This window comes from Equus asinus, chromosome 5 (assembly GCF_041296235.1).
Source record: "Equus asinus isolate D_3611 breed Donkey chromosome 5, EquAss-T2T_v2, whole genome shotgun sequence".
NCBI classification, from domain to species: Eukaryota; Metazoa; Chordata; class Mammalia; order Perissodactyla; family Equidae; genus Equus; species Equus asinus.
In genome coordinates this window covers 5,135,968-5,162,431 of record NC_091794.1, presented here as the reverse complement: position 1 = coordinate 5,162,431, position 26,464 = coordinate 5,135,968, and the positions used below count along the sequence as shown (strand labels likewise).

The window sequence follows — 26,464 nt, the reverse complement described above, 5'->3', positions numbered from 1 at the left end:
TAACTTTCACTGTCAAACCCTGATTGTTTTCTTACTTTGTAGTCCACTAAATTCACTGAGATTGTACCTTATATCTGTAGCTTTGGTCTTTAAGTGTAATTTGTTTTCCAGAACCGATTTGCCTCTTGTATGGGATTGGGGGGCAGGTTCCTAGGTTGTGCCTGGTAGTTGATAAGTTTCAACACACAATATTTGTTGGAGAGGGAGAAAATGAACTTATTTACTATGTTTCTCATTCTTTCCTTTTAGATTTATTTCCTGAGTTATTTGTTTTTAACCCTTGTGTCTTACCCAGATAGTTTTGGATGTTATGTGTGTGTATATATGCGGTTGCTACTCTTTGGACTAATAATTTTCTGGTTATTAGTGGTACGATTTGCTAATCACCTAATGTACACGGTGAGATTTCAGTGTTTTGGTCAGTGGTAGTTCTTTTGAGAGGCTGCCAGTTAACTTGTTTATTTTCTGCACTGGCCTCTAGTGTTCCCTCAGAATAAAGACTATCCTGTTGGTCGTTGTACGGTGGAGTCACGTCAGATGTGCTTTTAACTAAAATGAATGCAATTGTACGTGCTTGGCAAAAATAAAGACAGACATCTAGTTGTGCTGATGCTTCCCTTTGTCTTTTCACTTAGTGCCCTTCTGCCTTGGAGTCAGTAGTGAGCAAGATATGATGCCTGAATTGGTTTCCTTTGTTTCAGTTCCAGAGTGTGAATCTGGGTGTGATTCTAATGATAAAGATCCATATTCTTCATAAAACATGGATGAAGGGAACATGGAATGAAGGGAAGCAGCTGGACAGAAAGTAAAGGGCGGGCTGTGAGCAGAAGGTGATGGCGATGTTAACCAGGTTCATGCTGTCCAAAGATGTGGGTTGGTTGCTTTCTGGAGTGGTGGTGGAGGAGCAATGGAAGAAATTTGTGATTTGATGATTTGCCTATATAATTTGATCCTTTTCCACTTAATGTCATTCAGAACATCGTTTCTCTCCATTACAGTAAGGAAAGGAAATTAAGCAGGCTCTGATTTTGGCCTTAGGAGTTAAAGAATTTGTAATAATTTTTTAAAGGAAGCTATTATAAAACTTAACCAGTTGGAGGGAAATAGCTAATTGAAAGATTCAGTTCATTGGTTTTAGGTTGATTTAGACTTTGATGAATAAAAATAAGAAGTATCCATCTTTCTAAGAAGAGGAAGTCTTGTGTACCTCTCTGGGTTTCTGTCTATTCTTTTGGCTTGTCAGCCCTAGCCCCTAGCTATGGCTGCCTTTTGTATTCTGTATTATATCAGTTAGCCTTAAATTCGTAGTAGACAGGAAAGAATTCATGCCTGTTTGTGCTAATGAAACAAGGCCATTACTCAGTCTAGAGAATGTTCTTTTTATTTAAGCTGCAGATCTTTAGTAAAAATGTTAAATAAATCTTCAGTGTGTTTGTAGTCAAACATACTTCTCACATGCATTTAATATGCCACATTATTTTCTATATTAACAGTCCCTTGTGTTCTGGGAGTGTATTAGCCATGTTCTCAATGACATAGAAACATTGTAAACTTCTTGCAAGAAATTGAAATAGTTTTCTTTGTATTAATGTCAAAAGTAATTGAGTTTCATTATTTTAAAGTTTTATTAGGCACGTGAAGGTTCATGGTTATGATGTCTTCTTGGCAGATTGTACCTTTTATTGATAAAACTGTCTTTCTTTGTTCCATCTGAGGCTTTTGAACGGTGTTTTGTCTGATACTGCCTTCTTTCTGTTAGTATTTGCCTTCTGTAACTTTTTTACATTCTCTTTTTGACCTGTCATTTTGTTTTAAGTCATGCCTTATGGGCAGCATGTAGAGTAACTTTTTTATTTTAAACAGTTTGAAAATTTTTGAATATGGAGATTTAACCTATTCATGTTTATTGTTATTGATGTGTTTACTGGTTCCTGCCATATGTACTCTACTTTTTTGTTTCTTCCTTTACCCTCCCTTGCCTACTTTTTGTTGTATTGATCGTCTGCCCTACTTTGGTTTTATTTTTAGTGGTAAGGAATTGTACACCTCTGCTTCTGTTCTGTGTTCAACCTTAAATGCTAGTTTGGCTGGGTATAAGATTTTAAGTTCAAGATCATCTTTCTTCAGAACTTTCTGCAGCTCCAAGAATTTTTCTGATATTTCTTTAAACACTCCTTTCTTTGCCTTTCCTTCTAAACTTCAGATAGATGTTGGAATTTCTGGATTAATACTCCATTGTCATTTAACATTTTTGGTTTTCAAGGTATCTAATTGGTGCACTTTAAAAGCAGGCTTTTTTTTTTTTTTTTTTTTTTTAATGACTGTGATAGGTTCTCATTCCTCTGATGTTAACTTTTCTCTTTGCTTGGTCTATCTTGCTTTCCCAAATATCAATTTTCTGTTTGAGTTGGTGCCTCTCTTTTGTGGTATTACTTTTCCTTTAATGTTGGCAATTCTTGACAGTGTGGTCTCTTGGAAGACAGAGACAAGGTATGCCTGTTACTTGTCTCTTGGAAGTACGGTGTCCTCACTCCTTCTGGATGGCACAGCCCTACTCCAGTCTGACTTCTGCTTCCTTCAGTGGACTGGAAGGACTGTTGAGATTGCTTCAAGTGCAGTTTTCCAGAAATCACCTTGGTAGTTGCCCCACAGAGCCCACAGCTACGTAAGAGATTCCTAGTTGCCTTCTATTATGGATGTTTTGTGTGGAGGATTTTCTCTGTCACAGTTTTTGGAAGATGATTAAGGGTATTGACAAATGGAAGATTTTGTATTTATCTATTAATTTATTTGTGCTTTATTTGGTTCCTTTCATCCTCCCACATCCTAGTTTTAAAATATGCATGTTCCTTGTTGACACTGGCTAGCTTAAACTAGCTGTTTAGTATTCTGACCTTAGATACGTAGAATTTTCTACACATCCTTCTTTGCACACTATACTTTTAAAAATAACCATAGCTATAGTCAGACTAAAGGAGAAGGGAAACAAAAGGTAAATGAAGGGGGAAAAGCAACAAAGAGAAATAAAGCAAGAGTAAGGAGAAAAGAGCAGATGTAAGGAAGGGTTACTGTCTCCTTCTCTCTGTGACTGAGATGCCCTGGGCCCTAGGCAGCTTGCCTTTCACAGCCCCTGTAAGTTATTTGTGGAGCACCTGCCTCTGCTACTTTTTTTGACAGTGCTCACCTGTTGGAGATTATATGGATCTTTTCATAATCACATATTTGTTAAAGTTGGATGAGGTTGACAAACAAAATTTTGGGTAGACTTGCCACAGAGCTCTTGGACCTCGTAGCTGGAACCTGAATAACTGAATTTAACTACAGAGATGCTTCCCAGATGTTAATTGAAGTGTTCATCACTGTCCTCAGCAGGTGTTAACTCCCAACTATTCTATAATGTACACGTGAAGAGTGTAAATTGCGTCCTCCAGGAAGCAGACTCTGAGACAAAGATAAGTGTGCAAAAGATTTATTGATGAGCAAACAACAGATTTGGGATAACAATTATTTATTGAAGACAGCAGCGTGTTTCTACAATCTATTTTAAACTCTTGACAAACAGCCTAATAGAAAAATAGCAACTACACATGAATAAGTGGTTTTTAGAGTAAGAAAGCCGTGTGGCCAATAAACATGAAAAGATTTTCAAATTCATTAATAGGAAAATGAAAATAATGTTGGAATATTACTTTATACGGGTAAACCTTTATAAGGGTTATTCAGCCTTGGCACTGTTGACGTTTTGGATCTGGTAATTCTTTGCTGTGGGGGGCTGTCCTGTGCGTTGTAGAATGTTAACAGCATCCCTGGCCTCTGCCCCCTAGATGTCAGTACCACCTCCTTTCCACCCCAGTTGTGACAATCAAAAATGTCTCCAGACATTGTCAGATGTGACCTGATGGGTAAAATCACCCCTGATTGAGAACCACTGTTTTATACCCATTAGACTGGCAAAAATTAAACACAGCAATGACACCTGTTGCTGACAGGAATCGCGGAAAAGTGGTACTTTAAAGAACTATAGCCCTTTATGGGAAAAATCTGAGTGTTTTTGAAATTAAAAATATGTAAACCTTTTGACTTAGCAGTCTTACTGCTGAGAACTCTATCCCATGCAGATATATTTATGAAGCAGCTTGCACTATAAACAGCCATTCTGCCCTCCCATTTTTCTTCTGTCAGTTTAGCATTTAGTCACCGTGATCTGAATCCATTCCCGTGTAGTGATAAGTGTTTTTGGTTTCCTCTCATTTTAGAACTCTCTTGATAGAGCCCAAGCAGCCAAGAACAAAGGCAACAAATATTTTAAAGCAGGAAAATATGAACAAGCTATTCAGTGCTATACCGAGGCTATCGGTTTGTGCCCAACGGAGAAGAACGTTGACCTTTCCACGTTTTATCAAAACAGAGCTGCTGCCTTTGAACAGTTGGTATGTATCCTAGGTTGTTTTTTCTCTTCTCTTTTTTCTCTTTATTTGCATAATGTTTCAGTTAATGTCACTCAAATCTAATAAATTTTTTGAAGTTGTTTTGAAATTATAGGATTTTTGTTTTGTTTTTATGTCCTTTAATTGTCCATAACTTTTTAAGAACAAATTTAGTTTTGCTGGTCAAATATAATCTAAAGTTATATATATCAGATTTTATGAAATTAGGTAATACAGAAAGTAAAAGTTTCTGGTGACCCTGTCCTCTTTGACAGTTTGAGCCTGTTTCTTCAAATTTTTGTCTCCATAAATGTAATAGTAGCATATGTGGGGAAAAATAGGCCAAAGATGAGTTCCTATTATACATATTGTTTGCAACATAGAGCTTTTCATGGAACATGCACAGCACATTCGTTCCTTTTAAAGGCTCTATGCAGTAGCTGTTGTATGGTTGTATGGTGGAAAACATCTCCCTGTTGATGAACATTTGGATTGCTTCCTGTTTTCCCTGTTGCATTCAGTGTTGTAATAAATATTTTTGCATAGTTTGGGGAGGATGAAGTTGTAGAATAAAATTCTAGAAACAGGAAATATAAAGAGGTAGCATCAGTACCTACTCCCAACCATAACGTATGAGCATATAATAATACATTTCCATATATGAGCATGTAATAATATATTTTCAGTATTCTCACTGACTGTGGGTATTATCAGTCTTAATAATTTCTGCCACTCTCCCAGGAGAAAAATACTATATTATTGTCTTAATTTGCGCTTGAGGTGTTGCTGAAGTTGACCATCCTTTTCTCTGTTTGTTGAGCATTTGTATTTCTGCATTTATTTATTCAACGAAATTTTATTGACTGTCTCATATATGGAAGGTTACTATGGTAGGAGCTGGGTTTATAAAAGGCAACAGTTATACATGGAACTCGAGGATAGCTGAACAGTAAACTATTAAATGATGTTTTGATAGATGCTTTGATGAAACACATGATTCTGTAATAGAGGAATGACCAGAGATGGGATTGGTGCATAAAATAGTGGAGAAGAGAGTGTTACAAATAGAGGAAACAGTATGTATAATTGCTCTGAGACCGGAGAGAGTTTGGTGTAATTAAAGAAGTATAAAGCGGGGCTGGCCCGGTGGCACAGCAGCTAAATTCGCATGTTCCACTTCCCGGTGGCCCGGGGTTCACCGGTTCAGATCCCGGGTCTGGGCATGACACCACTTGGCAAAAGCCATGCTGTGGTAGCTGTTCCACATATAAGGTAGAGGAAGATTGGCATGGATGTTAGCTCAGGGCCAGTCTTCCTCAGCAAAAAGAGGAGAATTGGCAGTAGTTAGCTCAGGGCTAATCTTCCTCAAAAAAAAAAAAAATTAGTATAAAGGGTCCTGGAGTAGAGAGAGAGGAAATTGGAAAGGTAGCAGAGGCCAGATCTGGCAAAGCCTTGCAATGTTTGGAAAGCTGAGACCAACAGAACTTGCTGTTGCATTGGAGGTGAAGGGCCAAGAGAAGCAGGAATCTTAACGATAGTGGAGAGGGAGAGGAGGGGAAGGGGTGAGACAGCTAAGTAGACAGTTAAGTTGAGAAATGTCTCCATTTTAGGAGAGTGGTCTGGGCTGAAGAGATACACTTGGGAGTCATCTAATTGTAGATGTTACGTAAGGCTAGGACAATAGATGTGATCACTTAACCTGAGAGAAGAGAGGCCTGGAGGGTTCCAACATGTGGAGAGCAGTAGAGGGGAGAATTCAGCGAAGGAAATTCAGGAGGTGATGGGAATCAAGCAGAGTGGCAGCTTATCAGAGGTTTGCAGTAAAGAGGAGCTGCGAGATGGGGTTGTAGCTGCAGGCCTTATGGAATCAAAGGAGAGTTTAAACGATGGACAATACTGAGCAAATGTTTTTATGCTCCTGGGAATGATTGAGTAGGGAAGCAGATTGATGCAGAGGTGGGGTAGCTACCAGAGTGAAGTCCTTGAAGTGGGGAGAGTGTGGATCCAGATCGCAAGTGGAGGGTTGGCCTTGGATGAAGAGGAGCACTCCCTCAGTGTTAGATGATAACACTAACAGGGGAAGGAGGAGAGCGTGTGAGCACATCGATGCAGGGAGGTCTGCAGATTTGGTGGAAGAATGATGGCCTACGTATGTCCTTGCCTATGTTTAAAAATCAGGTTGCTTATCTTTATTACAGATATTTTTATGAGCTGTTGTAATGTATTGTGGATATTAACTCTGTATGTATTGGGAATATTTTTTTCTATTGTGGGACTCTTAATACTCAGCTTAAGTTTGGAAAACTGATTTCTGTCAAATGGTGCTTCCTTTAGTGTGACTTTTTTTAATACTTTCAATTACAGCAAAAATGGAAAGAGGTGGCACAAGATTGTACAAAGGCTGTTGAACTTAATCCCAAATATGTGAAAGCTCTCTTTAGACGTGCAAAAGCCCACGAGAAGCTAGACAATAAGAAGGAATGTTTAGAAGGTGAGGGTATTTTTGTGTTTACATATGAAAATTACTGGAGGCTTTGTTGTCATTGGTTAATTTACATGAAACTCAGCTAGGAGTAGAGAAATCAGTTGTATTTTAAAAGTTTGACTCTTCCTCAGTTGAGACTGTGTTTTCTAGTTTAAATTGAGATTGCTGATACTTGAGTATTGTCTCTGTTCCCAACTATGGAATTAAGTGAGTATTAAGAGTTGAAATTTATATACCACATATTTTAAACTTGGCAATTAATGAGATCAGTGTAATTCCATGAATAAGAAATCAGAAAAGAGGTTTTAATAAGTGATAGTGTTTCTAAGATTCTACATATTTTCAGTTAATATCCTATATAAATATGAAATAATTTTGAGGTGAATCACTAAGGACAATATTTGTTTTTTGCCTTTGGTATTTCAAGCATTATTTTATATCCAATTAGCGAGTATGTAATTAGTAACAAGCATGGGTGAATTTGCCATTCTCACTAAATACTGTAACTATTCTGCAGCCTCTAATTGGCTATATCTGCTGCCAAAATTTCAATCAGAATAGAGGCCACTGGCTTTTAAAGTACATTCTTCTAAGTGACATGGAGCTAAACCAAAGTTTAATTTCTGCAATCTAGAAGTGCTTTCCACCACATATTTAAATCTGCTTTAAAAGCATCGATAATCAGATCTAGCCTTAATTATTTTCTAAAAATAACATTACTATTTAAAAGGAAAAAACATTTTTATTAAAAAAATCTGGATTACCAAGTAGAGCGGTTTAGAGAACATTTTAGAAAACTTTGAGGTTTTGTGGTGTCATGTTCTCTGTTGGTGGGTAGAAGGAGTGTTGCTTTGGAAAAGAGAATTCTGAGTTTTGAGCCAGGCCTTGAAGTTATTAACAGATAATAATTTATAGAGAAGACGTTAAATAGAGTTTAGAGAGGAGAAGTGAGATGGGAAAAAGACATTGATATTGGCACTGGTCAAATTATCAGGAGGACATATAGTAGATTGACTTGTTTGGAAGAGCAAGGATTTGAAATCGTGAGAAATTGAGTTCAGAAAGATGCAAGAGCCAAGCTTGAGAGGTTAAGGAACCACTGATCTTTTTAACTTCAAACCAGTGTACCTTGAGCTGTGGCATAACCAGAGGAAAATGGTATTTTGAAGCAGATTTAAATTGAGAGTTCTGTGGCAGAATGGCTTTGGATACAAGGAATAACCCTGAGGCCTGTAAAAAATACCAGACATGAGAGAGCCATGTTATGTTGATTTGGCCTAGAGTTACTGGCCAGAAGGGAATATTCCTGGGTTCCCTTTTTTTCTTTGCTATGTAGAATGTTAGGGTGGTGAGAAACGTCACAAATCATACAGTACAGTCCCTTTCATTTCACAGGTGAGGAAGGTGAATCCCAGAGAAGTGGAGTGACTTTCTGAGCTTTGAGTTTGGTCACAGATATAAAACTAAATTGTTAATCAATTTATTGGAAATGAATTTATAGTCACATTAGGCTCTGAATTTAGTTTGGCTTTCTGTGGTAACATTATGCCCATTTGATGCTGCTGATCATCTTTGCAATAATTCCATATTTACTCTTGTTTTTACATCATTTCTAGATGTCACTGCTGTGTGTATATTAGAAGGGTTCCAGAATCAACAAAGCATGCTGTTAGCTGATAAAGTTCTCAAACTTCTTGGAAAAGAGAAAGCCAAAGAAAAATACAAGGTAAATTATTCTGAGTTGGTTAGTAGAGGGGGGAAGTATATATTGTGAAGGGTCATTTCTAATTTATACTGCTTAAATTTGGTCAAGAGGGCAATGGGAACGACTGAAATTAGATCTGGATTATATTTCTTTTTCCTGTAATCTTGGTCTTTTGTTGCTTATCTTTTCAAAATAAGAATATAGAGACTGTGTCCGATATTGTACCTGGGGAATATTGAAAGAATTCATTTGTATTAGAGGTGGTTCAAATCCAGTCTGCCCCACTTGTTTTTATAAACAATGTTTTGTTGAAACTTGGCCACTCACACATTGTTTTGGGCAGCTTTTAAGCTGCAACAGCAGAGTTGAAGTTGTGACAGAGACTGTATGGCCTGCAAAGCCTAAAATATTTGCTCTCTGGCCTTGTTCAGAAAAGCTTGCCAACGCCTATTCTGTATCATTAAAGTTTTTAAAGGTATACTGGATAAATTGGGATTGGTTTTAGGCAGTTAGTAACAGATGGTTTAATTCAAGAAACATTTATTGGACAAAGCTCTGTCGTGGGCATTTTAGAAGGGTGGGTACAAAGGCATGATTCTTGCCTTTACTGAATTACAGTTTGGTGAGAGAGACTATTAATAAGTACAAAAGGCACATTCTGGTGAAGTGTCACAGAGGGATTAAGTAGAGTACCGTAGGAGTACCATAGACATCACTGCAGATGTTCTGCTAAATTTCAGTAATATTGAGGCTATTTTTCCTTTTTTCTTTAATAACTTGCTTTTCTCTTAAATTGATTTTAATGAGCTGTATGTATTTTTAACTTTATGTCTCTGAATATTAGAGTTAAAACAAGTTTCTTCACTGCAGGACTTTCCTGTGCTAGGATGTGTTGTGACTCTCCGAGAGGAGCACAGCATAGTGGCTCTCAGTCTCCAAACTATGGAACCTTTTTTCCCTCACGCGTCTCAGAGACCTGGTGTTCCTCAGAACGCTTGGTAAAATACTGTGTTGGAGTCTCAAAAATTGAACTCAAAGGAACCTAGTTTCCTTGTGTGTTCTAATATCTTGTCACTGTTGAGTAGTTAGACTGCTAGCACTGCAGGGTGGTAAGAAAATGTAAGATAACCAACATTTACAGAGGTTCCAAATCAGTTTCCACATGTATTTTCTAATCTGTTTGGCTGCCACTTTGTAAATCACAAGATAGTTTTCATATTGTTTTTATTTTTACAATAACCCTATAAGATAAATAAGGCAAGTATTTTTATTGCCATTTTAGGAAACTGCAAATGACATATGTAAGGTCACATAGCTAATAAGTGGCAGAGCGAGAATTTGTATCTAGTTCCTTTGATACTTAAGTCTGTTACTTGTAACATTGTTTTCATTTTCAATTTGCAACTCTGTGGAAGACAGAGAGGTGGATAGCTTCATTTTCTAAGCTGAACTAGGAAACTAAAAGATATTAATGATTTACTCAGCCTCCAATAAGTGCCATTTAAATTTCTGTTTAAGCTTTTCCCCAGAGTGGGAAGTGATTGCTGCTGTATTCTCCTACTCAGAGTCTGTAGTGAAGTACTGAAGTTACGCATATTTGTCACTCGATGAGTGGCCATTTGATTTAAAATATTTATCTGTATAATCCTAAATTAAGACACATTGAATGTCTCTCCAGAGAGAGCACAAAAACAGGGGTTTTCCCTTAGGTTTCCTGTTCAGTTTTCCTCGTTCCCATTCTCATCTATCCTAGATCAGATCATTTACTTACAAAGCCAGATTCCTTTTTTTTCCTTCCTTCAAATACAAAGATATTAAATCTACCAAAATAATGGAAATGATATTTGTTATACGTATAATTGAAAATACCATATTTCCGTCTTGAAATCTTTGGTCTGGGTTATGTAGATAAAGGATCCAAAATGTATCATGCCCTTTGGCTATTTTATTCACTCTTCCCTCTTCCTTTAAAACTTTATCATCTCAAATGTACTATAAGGAGGAACAAAATACTCCTATAATTATGAATCAGGTTGCCATGCCAAAAAGTAATAATTAAAATGGGAAATGTGATTTCATTCTGTCAGTGGCACTTACTGTAACGGAGATCTTTGGATGCAGTACAACTAGAGGACAGACGAAAGCCCATGGTAAATGGACATCACGTCTCAGCAGCACTTGTGTAAGATGTGGGCTTGAGTGATAAACTGAGAGGCCAGTCTTCTAGCACAGGGACCAGGAGAAGGAGATAATTTTAACTCAGCAGCTATTTGCCTTTTGTGTTCCAGATTTCACCTTCCTTTACTTTTAGTGGTTCTAAGAGTTCTGGATATTTTATAACTTTGGAGAGGGGAAAGGCTCTCATTTAAAACCTACTTTGATGGATTTAGCCCCAACAATGGTAATATATGTTTGTTGACCTTCCATTCCCAGATGATTTGGACAATGACATTGGCATATTAATGACTGGGAACCTCCATTCCTCTCCCAACTGCTCCCCAGTTCCCTCCCCAGGCTGTCCTTCTGGAATTGGTGTGGGCTCTCACTTCCAGCTTGGTCAGAGCCAGGGTGAGCGTTTTCTTTCTGGAGAAGCACCTGAGGAGCTGAAGCAGCAGCCTCTGGCCCTTGGGTATTTAGTCTCAACTGCTGAAGCTGAGAATCTCCCCCAGTGGTTTTGGTCATCGTCTTCCCGTGCTCAGAACAGTGCCCCCTCTTCCTAAAGGCTTCGCTGCAGCACCACATTTCCATAGCACAGGTGGACGAACTTCTCCCTGCCAGGAATTCTCAGCGGGTTCCACAGCCTCTTCACTCCAAAACCACATCTGATGTTTTAAGGTTTGTTTTGGGGTAGTACAACGCTCTGTCCTGGCTCAGGTGCAATCAGCCCACCCAAGACCGTACCTCCTGCCTTCCCGTCCACTTTGTGGTGCTCACTCAGTTGTACAATGCCATCATGAATATACTTTAATTGGGAAAGCAAAAAATAAAAAAAAATAAAACCTGCTTTGAACTGTTAGGACTGGCAGCTTTACCATTTCCACTGCCTCTTAAAAATGAGATTCCAATTTTTACGACAGTCATTCTCATTGTTCTACAAGTGTACCTGCTTCTTTAGTGTTTTCTCATTCTGATGTATTTAAAATGATTAATTTTCAGAATCGTGAACCTCTGATGCCATCTCCACAGTTTATCAAATCTTACTTCAGTTCTTTCACGGATGATATAATTTCTCAGCCCATGCTTAAAGGAGAGAAGTCTGATGAAGATAAAGACAAGGAAGGGGAGGCTTTAGAGGTGAAAGAAAAGTAAGTGTGTTAAGCATAGTGTCTGCTTAATGTTTTGGGGGGGATTTTTGGTTTTGTTTCTGGTTTTTTGCTACCATAGAGCCCAATTGGGACTCTGAGTCATCTCAAAAAAAAAAATCTATCTATAGATAGAAATACACTAAAAATTATATAATATTATTATGATAAAAATACTTCTCTCACACGTGTCTGTTACACTGTGAGAGTTACTTGTCTGGTGACTCAAGGTTTTCCTGCCTACAGGAGCTGCGTTTAGAACCCTCTGTGACATTCTCCAGAGGACTCTCGGTGCGTCAAGTGGTTCACTAAGTGAATAGGGCACTTTCCGGAAAATTATCATCTGGTTCAACATCTAAATGTTGTAGTGCAGGAAGTGTGTAATTTATAACCTCTGAGATGCTTAGGAGTACCCAAAAGAGAAACTTTCTTCAAGGTTTTTTCTGCTTATCTAAGAAAATGCCATTCTTTGGGCTTCTTGTGTTTGCTCCTATAGAGAGCTGAAACCAAGCAAGATGCTGTGTTTACAACTGGAGATCAAGTGATAAATGTAGTATCTAAGCCACCTAGCCTGCTTATCCATTTGTAATTGTCAGTACTTGTGTTTTGCTGTTAAGGTTAGCTCTCTTCTCTAAGAGATGGTATAATATTATTACCAACATGACGTTTTTTAATGAGTGTGGAAGAGAAGGGAATATTCTTATAGCAAAGCATTGTTTTGCATCTATGGCATATTAGAAGGTTTGAGGAAACAGATTGCCTTTGATTGGCACCTCCCCATTTTCTACCATTGTTCGCCACCTTTTAAGGGAGGATACTGTGTATACTTGTACCAAGATGTTCAAAGTTTAATTAGTTCATGTGCAGTCTTTTCAGAAAATTGTAGTTGGAAAGTAAAGGTTTAAGATGATGCCAATAATTTCCTCTTCTGGTTAGGAAATAGTCCTTGTCCCAGAAAAGCTATAATGAAGTTAATACTGTTATTCTAAAAACTGTGTTGAGAGGTAGCAGGACGTGGATGCCTCTCACCAGAGCACCAGCTGGAATTGGACCTGAGTTAGGCTTTTTGTTTGTTTAGCTAAAGGAAGATGAGCCCTGAGCTAACATCTGTGCCTGTCTTCCTCCACTTTGTATATGTGGGTCGCCCCCGCAGCATGGCCGACAGTGGTGTAAGTCTGCGCCCGGGACCCAAACCTGCAAACCCAGGCCACCGAAGCAGAACTTAACCACTAGGCCACGGGGCTGGCCCTAAACTTGGATGTTTGAATTCCGTTTTACTCTGAACCTTACCTACATCATTTTCAAAATGGGGCTAATAATACATACGTTGGAGGGTTAGTGAGAGGTTTAGAGGTCGTGTTTGTAAGTAGCTAGCATGGAGGTTCTCCATAAGTAGGAACCAGCATTACTTCCAATCTGATTTAATTATTATATTTTCTTAGCCTAGTGAGCTGAGAAATAAAACTAGAGTGCAGAGAATATTAGAATGTAGTTAAAGGAAAAGTTAGCACAGAGTTTATACAATTTTGACCAATATAAATTTAAAGTCACTTGCCAGTTTTCTCTATTCAGAATATGTAACAAATGAAATGAGAAAAATGTACTTTAATTTACAGTGCCTTATATATGTAACACCTCATATTGGTCATCCAATATAAATTTCTTTTCAGTTCAAAAAAATCCCTTTTGCAAGCATCCTCAATAAAAGTCATCATCTTAGAAGAATAGTGATATTGTGGTCACTGCATTTTTAAAAGTAGGAAGGTGTGTGGGTTTTTTTTAACTCCTATTTGATGGAAGAGACTTCATTTAAATTTGCTTTTTTGATGTTTCCATCTCTTCGTTCTAGGTCTGTTCTTTTAGGTGAAACCACACAAGTTCTGGGTGAGAGCCCTTCAGCTGTTTCCCTACCTCCAGTCTTGCTCCTTACAGTCCATTTCCACAGCACAGCCAGAGTGGTCTTTACAAAGCACAGCTCAGGTCATGCCTCTTTCCTGGGCTTCTGTGACCCTAAATTCACTGGATTTTTCCCTGTTTCTCTGTTCTCTCTGTTAGTCATGAAATAACTGGTGAGTGACACCAGTGTGCCACCAATATGAAGGTGAATAGACAGGATCCTTGCTCACATTGCAGATCAGTCTGTCATTAGCTCATCCTTCCACATATCTAAATGTCGAGGCCTGGGCAGTAACCCTAGGTTTCTGCCATTGACTCTGCTGGTTCCTTTTTTAAAACTCTTTTTCTAAGGCATCAAGAAAATCCAGTCTACATCAAAAATCCTATCTGTTACCCTCCTGCCCTGCTTCAGTCCCACGCTGGCTGATTAACTTGTTAAGGGGAAATGGACAGTTGCTTAACTCAGGTATCCTAATGTGGCAAATTTTAGCATTTGATCCTTTCTTAGTAAATAATTTCCTGTGTTCATTTTTATTTTCAGTTCTGGATATTTAAAGGCCAAACAGTATATGGAAGAAGAAAACTATGATAAAATCATAAGTGAATGCTCAAAAGAAATAGATGCTCAAGGCAAATACATGGCAGAAGCATTATTACTACGAGCCACGTTCTACCTGCTTATTGGCAATGCCACTGCGGCCAAACCAGATTTAGATAAGGTCATCAGTTTGAAAGATGCTAATGTGAAGGTACATTTAAAAATGTGTGTGTGCATGTGAAAAAAATTAGTAAACAAAAATGAGGCTTTTAGATATGCTTTACCAAATTTTTCACATTTTGATTGCCATTCTCCAAATGACTGTTTTTGTTTTGGAGGAAACTACACCTAACGATGATGGAGTTGGTACAGTGAAACTGAAATGTAAATATCAATGATATTTATCTCGAGCTAGGGAAGGAATTTTTTTTCTATAGTGTTAGTAACTTCAGCTTCTCCTGTGGCCACTGCCTGCTGTGTTGGACTCTACTTGGGGAGGGGTAAGGGGAGTAGAGCAGCGCTGTGGTAACGCTGCGAGTAACATGCGTTGTAGCGCAGGATTGTCATTCAGTGAAAGTAAACACATTTAATAATACATCCTGAAAGATGTCATGGTACGTGAAGCAAGAAACAGGTTCTAAAAATATGATATAGAAATATACTGAAGTATACCAAAAGTTTTTGGAGTTGTGTGGTTGGAACAGCTTTTCGTTTTCCAAGTGTTATCATGTGTATGTAATTATTTCCATAATTAAGAGGGGGAGAGGGTCTCTTGAATTATATGAGCCTTCTATTCAGTGTAACAAGACGGAGCTTAGCCACCAACTATTCCTTACTAGTTTGTTAACATCTCTGTGGCCTGTTTCCTCAGTGAATTAAGTTAACTCTGGCTTTTTTCATCTCCGTTCATGTGTTTTGTGGAATATAAAAGTTATTTTCAAGGCCTGAGTGTTACTAACAAAGTATGTTAACTTCTTGGTAAACAAAAGTAATGACAACTAAGTATTTGTTGAAAGTTCCTTTCAAAATAAGATTTTCAAATTGAAGATACCCTCTAATATTATCTTTAATTTTATTTCCTGCTGATTACAAAGATGTTCTGTTTTGTATTTTTGTTATAATTGTGGGGGCATCCTTGTTTGTTTCATTGAGGAAGATGTTTTTATGTACTTTTGTCATGAAAAATTGATTGAAAAATTGTTTCGTGATCGTGAATCTTGGTTTTAATGGCAAGTAGTAATGATGCCTATCATATGCCATGTACAAAAATTAACCTAAAGTAGATCAGAGACTAAATGTATGTGCTAAAAGTATAAAATCCTAAAAAGGAAGCATGGGAGGAAATCTTCTTTACCTTGGCTTAAGCAGTGGTTCCTTAGATATGACACCAAAAATACAAGCAACCAAAAACAAATAACTTCATCAAAATTAAAAACTTTTGTGATTGAAAGGGTATCATCAAGAAGAAGAAAACACATTCCACAGAATGGGAGAAAATATTCACAAATCATGTATCTGATAAGGAAATTGTATTCAGAGTGTAAAGAGAACTCTTACAATTCAACAATAAAAAGACAACCCAATTTAAAAATAGAAGGATCTGAATAGACATTTCTTCAAAAAATACATACAGATGACTAATAACATGAAAAGATGTTCAGCATCATTAGCCATTAGGGAAATGCAAGTCAAAATCCAATGAGACATATCACTTTACGCCCATTAGGATGGCTATAATCAGAAAGATGGATGTGGAGAAATTGGAACTCTCATACATTGCTGGTAGAAATGTAAAATGGTAAGTCCCTTTGGAAATTAGTTTGGGAGTTCCTCAAAAAGTTAGACATAGGGTTACCATATAACCCAGCAGTTCTTCTCCTAGGTGCATACTCAAGAAGTGAATACAAATGTCCTCACAAAACTCGTTCATGAATGTTCATAGCAGCATTATTCATGATAGCCAGAAAGTGGAAGAACTCGAATGTGCATCAGCTGATGAACAGATAAATAAAATGTAGTAAATCTGTACAATGGAATATTATTCAGCCCTTAAAAAAGAATGAAGTACTGACAGATGCTACATCATAGATGAACCTTGAAACCATTATGCTAAGTAAAAGAAGCCAGACACAAAAAGACAGCATAATGTATAATTCCATTTATATGAAATTTCCAGAATATACAAATCCAATAGAAATAGAAAATAGATTGATGGTTTTCAGGGGCTGAGGACTGGGGGGAAATGGGGAGTGACTGCTAATTTATATGAGATTTCTTTGGGGGTTGATGAAAATATTCTGGAATTAGATAGTGGTGATGGGAGTTCCTCAGAAAGTTTGTGAGTTACCATATGACTCAGCAATTCTTCTGGGTCATATTGCACAACTCTGTGAATATACTAAAAACGGCTGATTTGTACACCTTAAAAGGGTGAGCTGTATGGTTGTGAATTATATCTCAATAAAGCCATTATTTAAAAAAAAAAAAGTTGGAATAAAAAGTAGTAATGATGAACCTTTTCTCATTTTGGATATGTAGCTTAGAGCAAATGCTCTCATCAAAAGAGGCAGCATGTACATGCAACAGCAGCAGCCTTTGCTGTCTACTCAGGATTTTAACATGGCTGCTGACATCGATCCTCAGAATGCAGATGTTTATCACCATCGAGGACAGGTAAATCTTAATTTTCTTACCAAAAATTCTGACCTTGGGGTTGAGGAATTTGATACCATTTTTGAGAATATTCTCTCTCTTTTTTTTTTTTTTTCCTGAGGAAGATTCCCTCAAAGCTAACATCTGTTGCCAATCTTCCTCTTTTTGTTTTGTTTTGTTTTTTTGCTTGAGGAAGATTAGCCCTGAGCTAACTTATGTGCCAGTATTCCTCTATTTTGTATGTAGGTCACCACCACAGCATGGCTGACAAGTGGTGTAGGTCCGTATCCAGGATCTGAACTGCAAACCCAGGCCATGAAGCTGAGTGTATGAACTTAACCACTACACAATGGAGCCAGCTCCCAGAGAGTGTCTTAGCGTTTTCTTACGTCCCTTCTGAGGGCTGTGGACAGAGTGCCACAGTGGTTTACAGTCTGGGTTGGCATTTATTTAGTCCCATCTTAAGCATTTGTCCCTATAATTCTGGTATTTGCTTATTAAAGAAAGAGAAAAGGAAGACTACAAATGTTGGCTTGCCAGTTCAAGTTTGTTTTTCAGGTGTTTCTGGTTCATAGGTTTTTAATGAGTAAAACATTGAAAACATTTAGTGAGCATTTTGAGTTAATGTTCAAATTAACAGTGATTTTTGTAGGCTTCTTGCTGTAAGGAAATATTAGCCTGGACTATCCAAACAGTACCAAAACATCTCTTTTATAACATGCATACTCATTTTTTAGTAAAAATACGTACTGAAGAAAACAGTTCCCAATTTTAGCCTGATCTGGGGAAAACGTGGCTTTATAACCTGCTTGTTTTACATGGCTTCTTGGGTGCATTATGGTGTTATGTTGGAAAGTATGGGCTCCATATAATAACAGAAAAGCTGAAGTTCTTTCTTGTGGAGAATTTCATGTAATATTTCTGTCTGAAGGGTCTTAAGAAATGTTGAAATAACCTCTTAAATTCTTGACATTTTGATCTTTACTGGTAGTATCTTAAGATTAATTTGAAAGGTAATTATCTGATGTCTGATCTTAGAAATTTTAAAGTACAGAGATGTTTAGTTTTCTAGAGGACGAGGGTTCTTGCTTGAGAGTCGTCAGAACTTCAGTGCAAAAGTGGCAGGTTTATAGTGCTTTGTAAAAAATCGGACACTACGGTTAAGTTTTAGAGTCTTTCCTTTAAAATTACAGGATTTTCTAGTCCACTGAAGTACTTCTTTATTGAATAATTACTACGTGCTTAGCATTATGCTGAGCTGTGATAAGAGACACAGTGTGTACTTAAGCGGGGCTCCTGTTATTTTGCATTTTGTTTATTTCTGTGTGTTTTTCTTAGCTGAAGATACTGCTTGATCAGGTTGAAGAAGCAGTAGCGGATTTTGATGAGTGCATTAGATTAAGACCCGAGTCTGCTCTGGCTCAAGCTCAGAAGTGTTTTGCATTGGTAGGTTCTACTTTCTTTTGTATTTTTCTAAACATCATTTTTATTTCCCATTGTTAACAAAAATGAGTATCTCATTGTCTACGAAGTCATCGGTTTTTCCCCCCACAGGATAACTGCAGGGGGAAAGCGCATTCATTTAGGGCAATAGAAGTGTATGTCCTCATTGAGGTACTGCTCCTGTGTGTCCCGGGATGTTTTATTTGAGGTCCTCTTGATGGGTCTTTGTCCCTGATTTCATGCTCAGTGTTCTCCCTGCTTCTCTACATAAACGAGTCCAAAGGACAGAAGCATCTTGAGGAGATAACTCTGCAGTCACAATGCCACATAACTGCTCTGTCCTCTCAATTTTCTAGAGCTCTTGATAACACAAAGCTGAAAATCAGGTAAAGTCAGTCCATTTCTAGTGAAATGAGGCACTTCCAGTTAGCCTGAGTCCTAAAAGAATTTTTCTTTTATTGGAGAAAAATTGGCTCACAAACACATTTATATTATAGCTGAAAATGCTATTAGGTGAAGGAGCTTTATAACACTTTCAGTAAACTGATAATACATTATAGTAGATATAAAATTCCCCCGTTTATATGCAGAGTTAACTTTTTACAAGTTAGTACACCCTCTCCTGGAGCACTGAGCATCTTGGAATTGTAGAGTGGCCATGAACTCCTAGTTGTACGTAGCCTTTGGATCCTTGGAGCCCTTTTAGATGCCACAAATGATGTTAGCAGGTCACTGCTTTTCTGGAAATATGTCTGTAATTTTGTGTGACTTTTGTAATATGTTAACATTCCTTGAGTTTTTGAGTTCTTAATTTGATAGTCCTTTTTTGATTTTTTAAACAGTATCGCCAGGCATATACAGGAAACAATTCTTCACAAATCCAAGCAGCTATGAAAGGTTTTGAAGAGGTCATAAAGAAATTTCCAAGGTGTGCTGAAGGCTATGCACTGTATGCCCAGGTAAATGTGATTTTTTATTTTTTCTGTTGCCGGTCCTTTTTTAAAGAACTGCATTTGTATGCTGAATCCCAGTATGGAAATCAGAAAACAGTGCTTCCCTGTTGCAGCTTCTGGAAGCAGATGGCTTTGTTCCTACTTTGGTGCTGCTGCCCCCCAGGGTGGTCCTGAGTCACCTCAGGAGGGTCTCCTTGTGTTACGCAATTTGAAAACCGTGGCCCTAAACTCCTACATGGGGAAGCGCAAGCAGAGCATTTCTCTCATGTTTCCTTTGGATTGGATTTGCAAAATTTAATTACCTTAGGAACGTTTACTGTATGCAGTTGGTGGGAAGAATGTCCTTGGAAACAGTTTTCTTTCTATTTGATCACTGTCCTTTTAAATGGTTAGATAGGCTGTAACAGCTTGTTTCAGTTTCTCTGATTTGTCTAAAGTTCTTAAAGCTTTCCTTGGTTTAGGATTGAAGCTATGGCAAGTATGACTTAAATTTGAATTGTTTTCATTTTGTGGGTTTTTTTGCTGAGGAAGATTGACCCTGAGCCAACACCTATTGCCAATCCTCTTTTCACTTAAAGGTTGTCCCTGAGCTAATATCTGTTCCAGTCTTCCTCTGTGTTTTATGTGGGACACTGCCACAGCATGGCCATCCATGAGTGGTGTAGGTCCACACCTGGGAACTGAACCTGGGCTGCCAAAGTAGAGCGCACCAAACTTGACCACTAGGCCACAGGGACAGCCCCTATTTTCACTTTTTAATTATAGTCTGAAGTCTTTGAAAACTTGTTTATTTTAAATCACCCATTTTAAATGAAAGTGATTAGCTTCTTATAGCCACAGTTAGACTTTCTTCCAACTAAATGAACTCTGAATGACTATTTTTTCTCTTAGTCTTTAAGTTGAAAGTTGCTTTTGGTGTCTACGTAAGCTGGCCATCTCAATACTCTATTTAATATCTTTGCTATCTTAATTCTTTTTATTTCAAATAAATGTTGTCTGCCCCCACCCAAACATCACAGAAATAGGAAACATTTAAAAATGACCATCTGTGGTTGACTCCTGCCTCCAAACCATTCTTAAAGTTGTTTTGTTTTTAATTTTCTTCATGCTACCTTTAGTCAAATTATAGGAAAAGGTCCACAGGGTGAAACTTTTTTTGAGGGTTATTGAGAGGGATTATGAGAAGATGGATTTGTGTTAGATCTGCTCTTTAAAAGTCCTGCATGTCACTGCATTTTTAGGGATTGAAATTCTGGCGTATGACATACAACCCAGAAATTCTTTAACTTCAGTTTGAAATAGTCCTACCTATTCAGTCTTTGTTCTTACAATTCCTAGACAGGATTGTGATGATAAAAAAAATGAAACATTGGTTGCTGACTACATACTCTAATTGTGAAAGAATATACTATATAATATAAAATTTCATAGAATGTATGGAAGTTAAAATAGGACAAACACAAATTATAATTGTATGACATTTGTATTGAATAGGATGACTTGGGTTTGTGCCTTGTATTTAATTATGAACAAACAAGAAGGTGACAGCACCATTCTCGTCAGTGAAGTGAAATTCAGAAGGGCTTTTATGATGTAGATTTCTCTAGGCAGCTAAAAGAGAAAAGGCCACTGAATAGCTTGTAAAGAAACGAATACTAGGTACAAGTCTTCTGCAGAGCTTTCCTAATCTCACATGTCCCTTCACTGTGTTACCTTCAAAATTGTTTTTGGGGAGCTGGCCCAGTGGCACAGCTGTTAAGTTCGCACATTCTGCTTCTCGGCGGCCCGGGGTTCGCCGGTTCAGATCCAAGGTGCGGACATGGCACTGCTTGTCAAGCCATGCTGTGGCAGGTGTCCCACATATACAGTAGAGGAAGATGGGCATGGATGTTAGCTCAGGGCCAGTCTTCTCAGCAAAAAGAGGAGGATTGGTGGCAGATGTTAGCTCAGGGCTAATCTTTCTCAAAAAAAAAAGAAGAGGAAAAACATCAGCTTTGGCTTCCGTGAGCTGTCTCCCCATCAGCGCTGGCGTTATGACAGTCTGTTTGCACTCATCTGTCGTTTGATCCCTCTTCTGATTTCTGCTTCACTATATAGATAGTGACATGGAATGTAACTTTTTATTTATATATATATACATACACATGCACACATAGTTATATACAATTACATACTGTAATTTTTAACTCTCAAGCTTCAGGTCAAATGCTGGCCAATTCTCAAAGTTAGAGTTTGGACATAATCTGGTATCCAGATAGCCAAGGCTTCCACTTCTGTCATGGGATTTGCCTTAAAATAGTTGATTGTAGCTGCTTTTTTTCTTTTATCAATCATTTTTAAGGAATGACTCTGGTAAGAGTCAACATACATGCCTGAACTTATCCTTCTAAATGAGTATTGTCTTTAAAGTAATTCCGGGGGCCAGCCCCAGGGCCTAGTGGTTAAGTTTGGTGCACTCTGCTTTGGCAGCCCGGGTTCAGTTCCCAGGCGCAGACCTGCACTGCTCTGTTAGTGGCCATGCTGTGCTGGTGGCCCACATACTGAAAAATAGAGGAAGATTGGCATGGATGTTATCTCAGGGCGAATCTTCCTGAGCAATAAATAAATGAATGAATGAATGAATGTAATTCCCTTAGGATATATTACGATAAATTATGATTAAGTGACATGAGTATACTGTGAGAATCTGCTATTAGAATTGGCACCAAGAGTGGGATTTTCTGTACTCTACAGTTTACCGGATCATCTCTTATTGCATATAGTTAACCACTTACCAAAGAGAGAGGACTCTTTAAGATTTCATATTTGTATCAATGCCATGTAAAAACCCCAAGAATTAAGATGTAACATTTTGAGTTAGTTTGTATCGTCACAACATCATAATTTGGTAATGAATAGATAAATGGAGTAAGTTTTAATAATTAATAATCAATATGCTTTTAATTGCTTAGATTGACAGTTACCTTAATATAACTGAAATATCTCCTCACATAGGCATTAACAGATCAACAGCAGTTTGGCAAAGCTGATGAAATGTATGATAAATGTATTGATTTGGAACCAGATAATGCCACAACATATGTTCATAAAGGGTATGTATTTTATGGTTCTGTTTGTTCCAGTAAGAAATTAAATTTCCTGCATGGTAACAGGATGGATTTCTTTTGGTCACTGAGGCAAAAGGGACTGTGGTAGAGTATGAGTGAGTTAATTGACAAATTTCTTAATGCTCTGGATGCTTCACTGTTACTTTTTAAATTTTGCTTATGTTTCATTCTTATACAGCAATTAGTAAATGTACTGTTTTCAATCTAGTTTAAGGATTTCACTTCTGCACATCCTGTCAGATGTTACTTGTATCAAAATAAGAAACATACAAAATAAGTTTTTCTTGTCCTTGTGTACTTTAATTATCATTTAAAAACTTCACTTAAATTTATACAAAGTAAAACATTAAGCTCTGCAAGACACTTAGTAATGAAGCCTAGACCATTGGACACTTTTTTTCATAATAAGGAATTGAGACTACAAAACCAATATAAATTGAGGGGAAAAAGCCCAATTTGCTGCTGTTATATACTGATTTAGATTTTGTTTTTCCTTGTAAATTAAATTGTGAATTCATCGGGGGCAGAAATTGAATGATGCATTTATATTCTCTTGATGCTGGGCCGTGGTCACATCTGACTGCCGTTCTGTATTTGCAGTTTACTTCAACTTCAGTGGAAGCAAGATCTGGACAGAGGTTTGGAGCTTATCAGCAAGGCCATTGAAATTGACAATAAATGTGACTTTGCGTATGAAACCATGGGAACTATTGAAGTGCAAAGGTAACTTGTAGAGTCTTAGAGAATTTAAGGCAGCTCCATAGATAGTTAGCTTTTTGTTCTTCTCATTACAGATATGTTGTCAATATCTGTTAAAGTTTTAAGGCGTAATATGTTATGCCTTTTGAGGCAGGCTTCCCTCAAAACTGTACAACTTTGACATACATTGTTTTGTTATTTTTCCAGTTTAAAATTCACACTTAAAAAAGTTATTTAAGACTTGCATGTGCATTAGAAAGGGAAACTTGATCTTTCTCTAATCCCTGTTGTGTGTTCTTTCTTCTTTTCACCTTAGTGTGTGTGTTGGAGGAAAGAACACACACCTGCCTTGTGCTTGGGCAGCGCAGTGCAGCCAGGAGATGTAGACCCTGCTACAAGAAGCCACCAGCCGAGCGAGCGACTCGGCAGGCTGCAGCATCATCTCTGAGCCCCTGAGATTTCTTTAAATTCAGGGAGTTGGTTTAGACTTTCTGCAACTCTGACTTCCCATAACTTGTTGTTTTATGTAATTCTTTATTCGGAGTTGCACTTGAGGTTCACCATTACCAGGAGACAGCTCTTTATGCCATTAGAGTCTAGCGTAGTACGCCGTCTTCATACTGGTGTTGCCGTCCACTTGAGTACCTACTCTGTGCCAGGTACTGAACTTGAGCTGGTTTCCAAATAATATTTCAGTTGATCTATATCCCAGTCCTTATAAATGTAGAGATTTTATGATCCTCAATTTAACTGAAGAGTGTAGAAACTAATGCCCACACTGGTTAACAAGGTTACACGGTGAGCCAGTAGTAGAAACAGGATATGAGCCCATATTTCACTGAGGCCACAGCAACTGATCTTGCTGGGTTCGCTTGTCAGGAACGAGTAGGAGTTGTCTTAATTACCCATCATTCAGCCCGTTCTGCTCCAGAGTAGGCTGAATACATATAGGCTCGTGAAAATTTTTCTGCATCTTTTGAACCATTCTATACTGACAGTTGCATGTAAATAGTAAATTATTTCTTAATTGCCAGTTTTTTAATGTGAATAAAATATTCTCATACTAGAATAGGATGGAGTAGTGGTTCTTAATCTTTTGAGCAAAGCTCTCGACTTTCTTAGAATAAGCACATACAAAAACATTTTGCATTTAATTTAAGTTGTTTATAGAGCCTGGGTTAAGGACCCCTGATTTATGGGATATGATGGATTTTGTTGGTGTGTTAATTGTACTTCAAGGAATCCATTCTAAATCCTGCCTTACAAAGAAATGAATGTGAATGAATGAATTAATTAAATGGCTGATTATCCTAGGATTTAGCAGGTCCGCTGTCTACCTAATTTCTGAACATGAACTCTTGAAAGAAGTTGTTTTTTAAAAAAATAAGTCTATCATGTAGCCATATATTGTGGTAGGAGGTTAAATACACCCCAGAGGTACGTCGTACTTCTTAGAGTCTAAGCAGCATATATATAGTAGGGAATTAATAAATATTTATTGAAAGATTACATACATGTATGCATATGTACATAGCTAATATCAGTTACTTAAAACAGTTCTTGGTTCTTGGCGGGTATATAAAGCCTAACCACACTTAGACTATAGGAGGTAAATTATCTGTTTTTGACCAAGCGTAATCATTCATTTAGTCAAAAGACAGACACTAATTACTAGGCATTGTACTAGGTCCTGGGAATTGAGAGGTGTCTTTAATTATGGATCTAGCAGGACAGTGCTGTAAACAAATATATATTCACCTGACTGTGCGTAGGCTGTCCATAGAACGAGGAAACGCTAGGGGAGGGTGCGGCCAGCTCCCCTGGAGAGGGAAGGGGAAGTACTTCTCTTGAGGAGACTGTGTTTAAGCTGGGCCTTAGGAAGGTGAGGGTTTCACCAGAATCAGGCAGAGAGGCAGTAATCATCTGAGCACTGTGTGCTGGTCTGAGGGCGTGGCACAGAGAACTCGGGGGACCTGTGGGTCTGGATGGAGGTGCACAAGATGGGAGATACTGGGAAGCGATGAGGGGAAGGAAGGTGGGCCCACACAGATCTGTGAAGGTCAGGCCCCAGTACATGAATATTCTCTGAGGCCAGGTCACTGCTTTCTGAAGCCGCTCATCGTACAGTCGAAGCATGCAGGGTGTAGGAGCCAGACAGGATAACGATTTTACATAAGTCATTTAATTTCTCTAGCCTCACTGTTCTTCTCTGTAAACAAAGATGACGATAGGGATAACGTAAGCACGTAGTATTTGTAACTGTAGCTGACATTCATTGAGTGCTTGCTTTGTGCTGGGCATTATTTTGTTCGTTAAAAAGAAGCACTTTGTTAGAACCATAGTTGAACCTTAGTGGACACACTCCATGGAGCATCACTTAGAAACTTCATCGTGTTCCATGAAGTGCTTGTTGAATCTGAGACGTTTAAAATCTTTGTTCTTTCAGAGGAAACATGGAGAAAGCCATTGACATGTTCAACAAAGCTATTAACCTGGCCAAATCAGAGATGGAGATGGCTCACCTGTACTCACTCTGTGACGCTGCCCACGCCCAGACAGAAGTTGCAAAGAAATACGGATTAAAACCACCAACATTGTAAAATGGGGGGAGGAAAATGATCCTCTTTTTAGAGAAATTTACCCCTCTTCAGCTGACCCCTAAGGACACTGTCATGAACTGTGGTGACCGGTGGAACCTCGTATTTCTGTGTGTGCCGTGGTTGTGCGTCACGTCTGTGTCACGGTAGCTGTTGAAGGGGTCTGCAGTGTCGCAGCTTTTATTCCCTGTGCAACAAAAGCTTAGAACCTGTTAAAGGGATAGCAAAACAGAGCTGCAGAGTACCCGTGATAACTGGCCATGCAAATAAAAACTTTGATTTGTTGATTTGGCTTTTCTTTTGGAGAGGTAGAGGAGTGATTGTGCTCTGGATGATTGCCTGTGTGGGGGGGTAGTAAGAGTATTTTTATAGCATGTTGGTTTTTAAATTAACATAATTGCTGTAAAATAGGTTTCTTTTAGGTTCAATTAATCTCTTTTAGTTGATTTTTTTTTAAGGAAACAAAGCTTAAATGGGCATTTTGTGTTTAAGGCAGCAAAGTTGAGAGACCCTTTAAGCCACTGTGGGCGTGCACAGTGCCTCTGACTCTGCGGGCGCCAGAAAGACTCAGGGGCAGCTGCTAAGCCCTTGGGCCCCTTCATCTCTAAAGGGTCATGTGTCTCGTTCTTAAAGTCCACAGCAGCTGGCTTTCATACAGTA

At 38.1% G+C, this 26,464-nt stretch overlaps 1 protein-coding gene across 1 annotated transcript in view; it reads left to right on the top strand.

Annotated features, from left to right (window-relative positions):
- TOMM70 (translocase of outer mitochondrial membrane 70) overlaps positions 1-26,089 on the top strand; it is a 32,885-nt gene extending 6,796 nt beyond the window's left edge. Inside the window, exons 2-12 of the mRNA XM_014853294.3 lie at positions 4,257-4,430; positions 6,792-6,918; positions 8,529-8,638; positions 11,774-11,922; positions 14,357-14,564; positions 16,892-17,026; positions 18,344-18,451; positions 19,291-19,407; positions 22,396-22,493; positions 23,109-23,231; positions 25,654-26,089. Of these exons, the coding sequence (XP_014708780.1) occupies positions 4,257-4,430; positions 6,792-6,918; positions 8,529-8,638; positions 11,774-11,922; positions 14,357-14,564; positions 16,892-17,026; positions 18,344-18,451; positions 19,291-19,407; positions 22,396-22,493; positions 23,109-23,231; positions 25,654-25,807 (1,503 nt within the window). The 3' untranslated portion in view covers positions 25,808-26,089. The remainder of the gene's footprint in view (positions 1-4,256; positions 4,431-6,791; positions 6,919-8,528; positions 8,639-11,773; positions 11,923-14,356; positions 14,565-16,891; positions 17,027-18,343; positions 18,452-19,290; positions 19,408-22,395; positions 22,494-23,108; positions 23,232-25,653) is intronic.
- Positions 26,090-26,464: the final 375 nt, after the last annotated feature.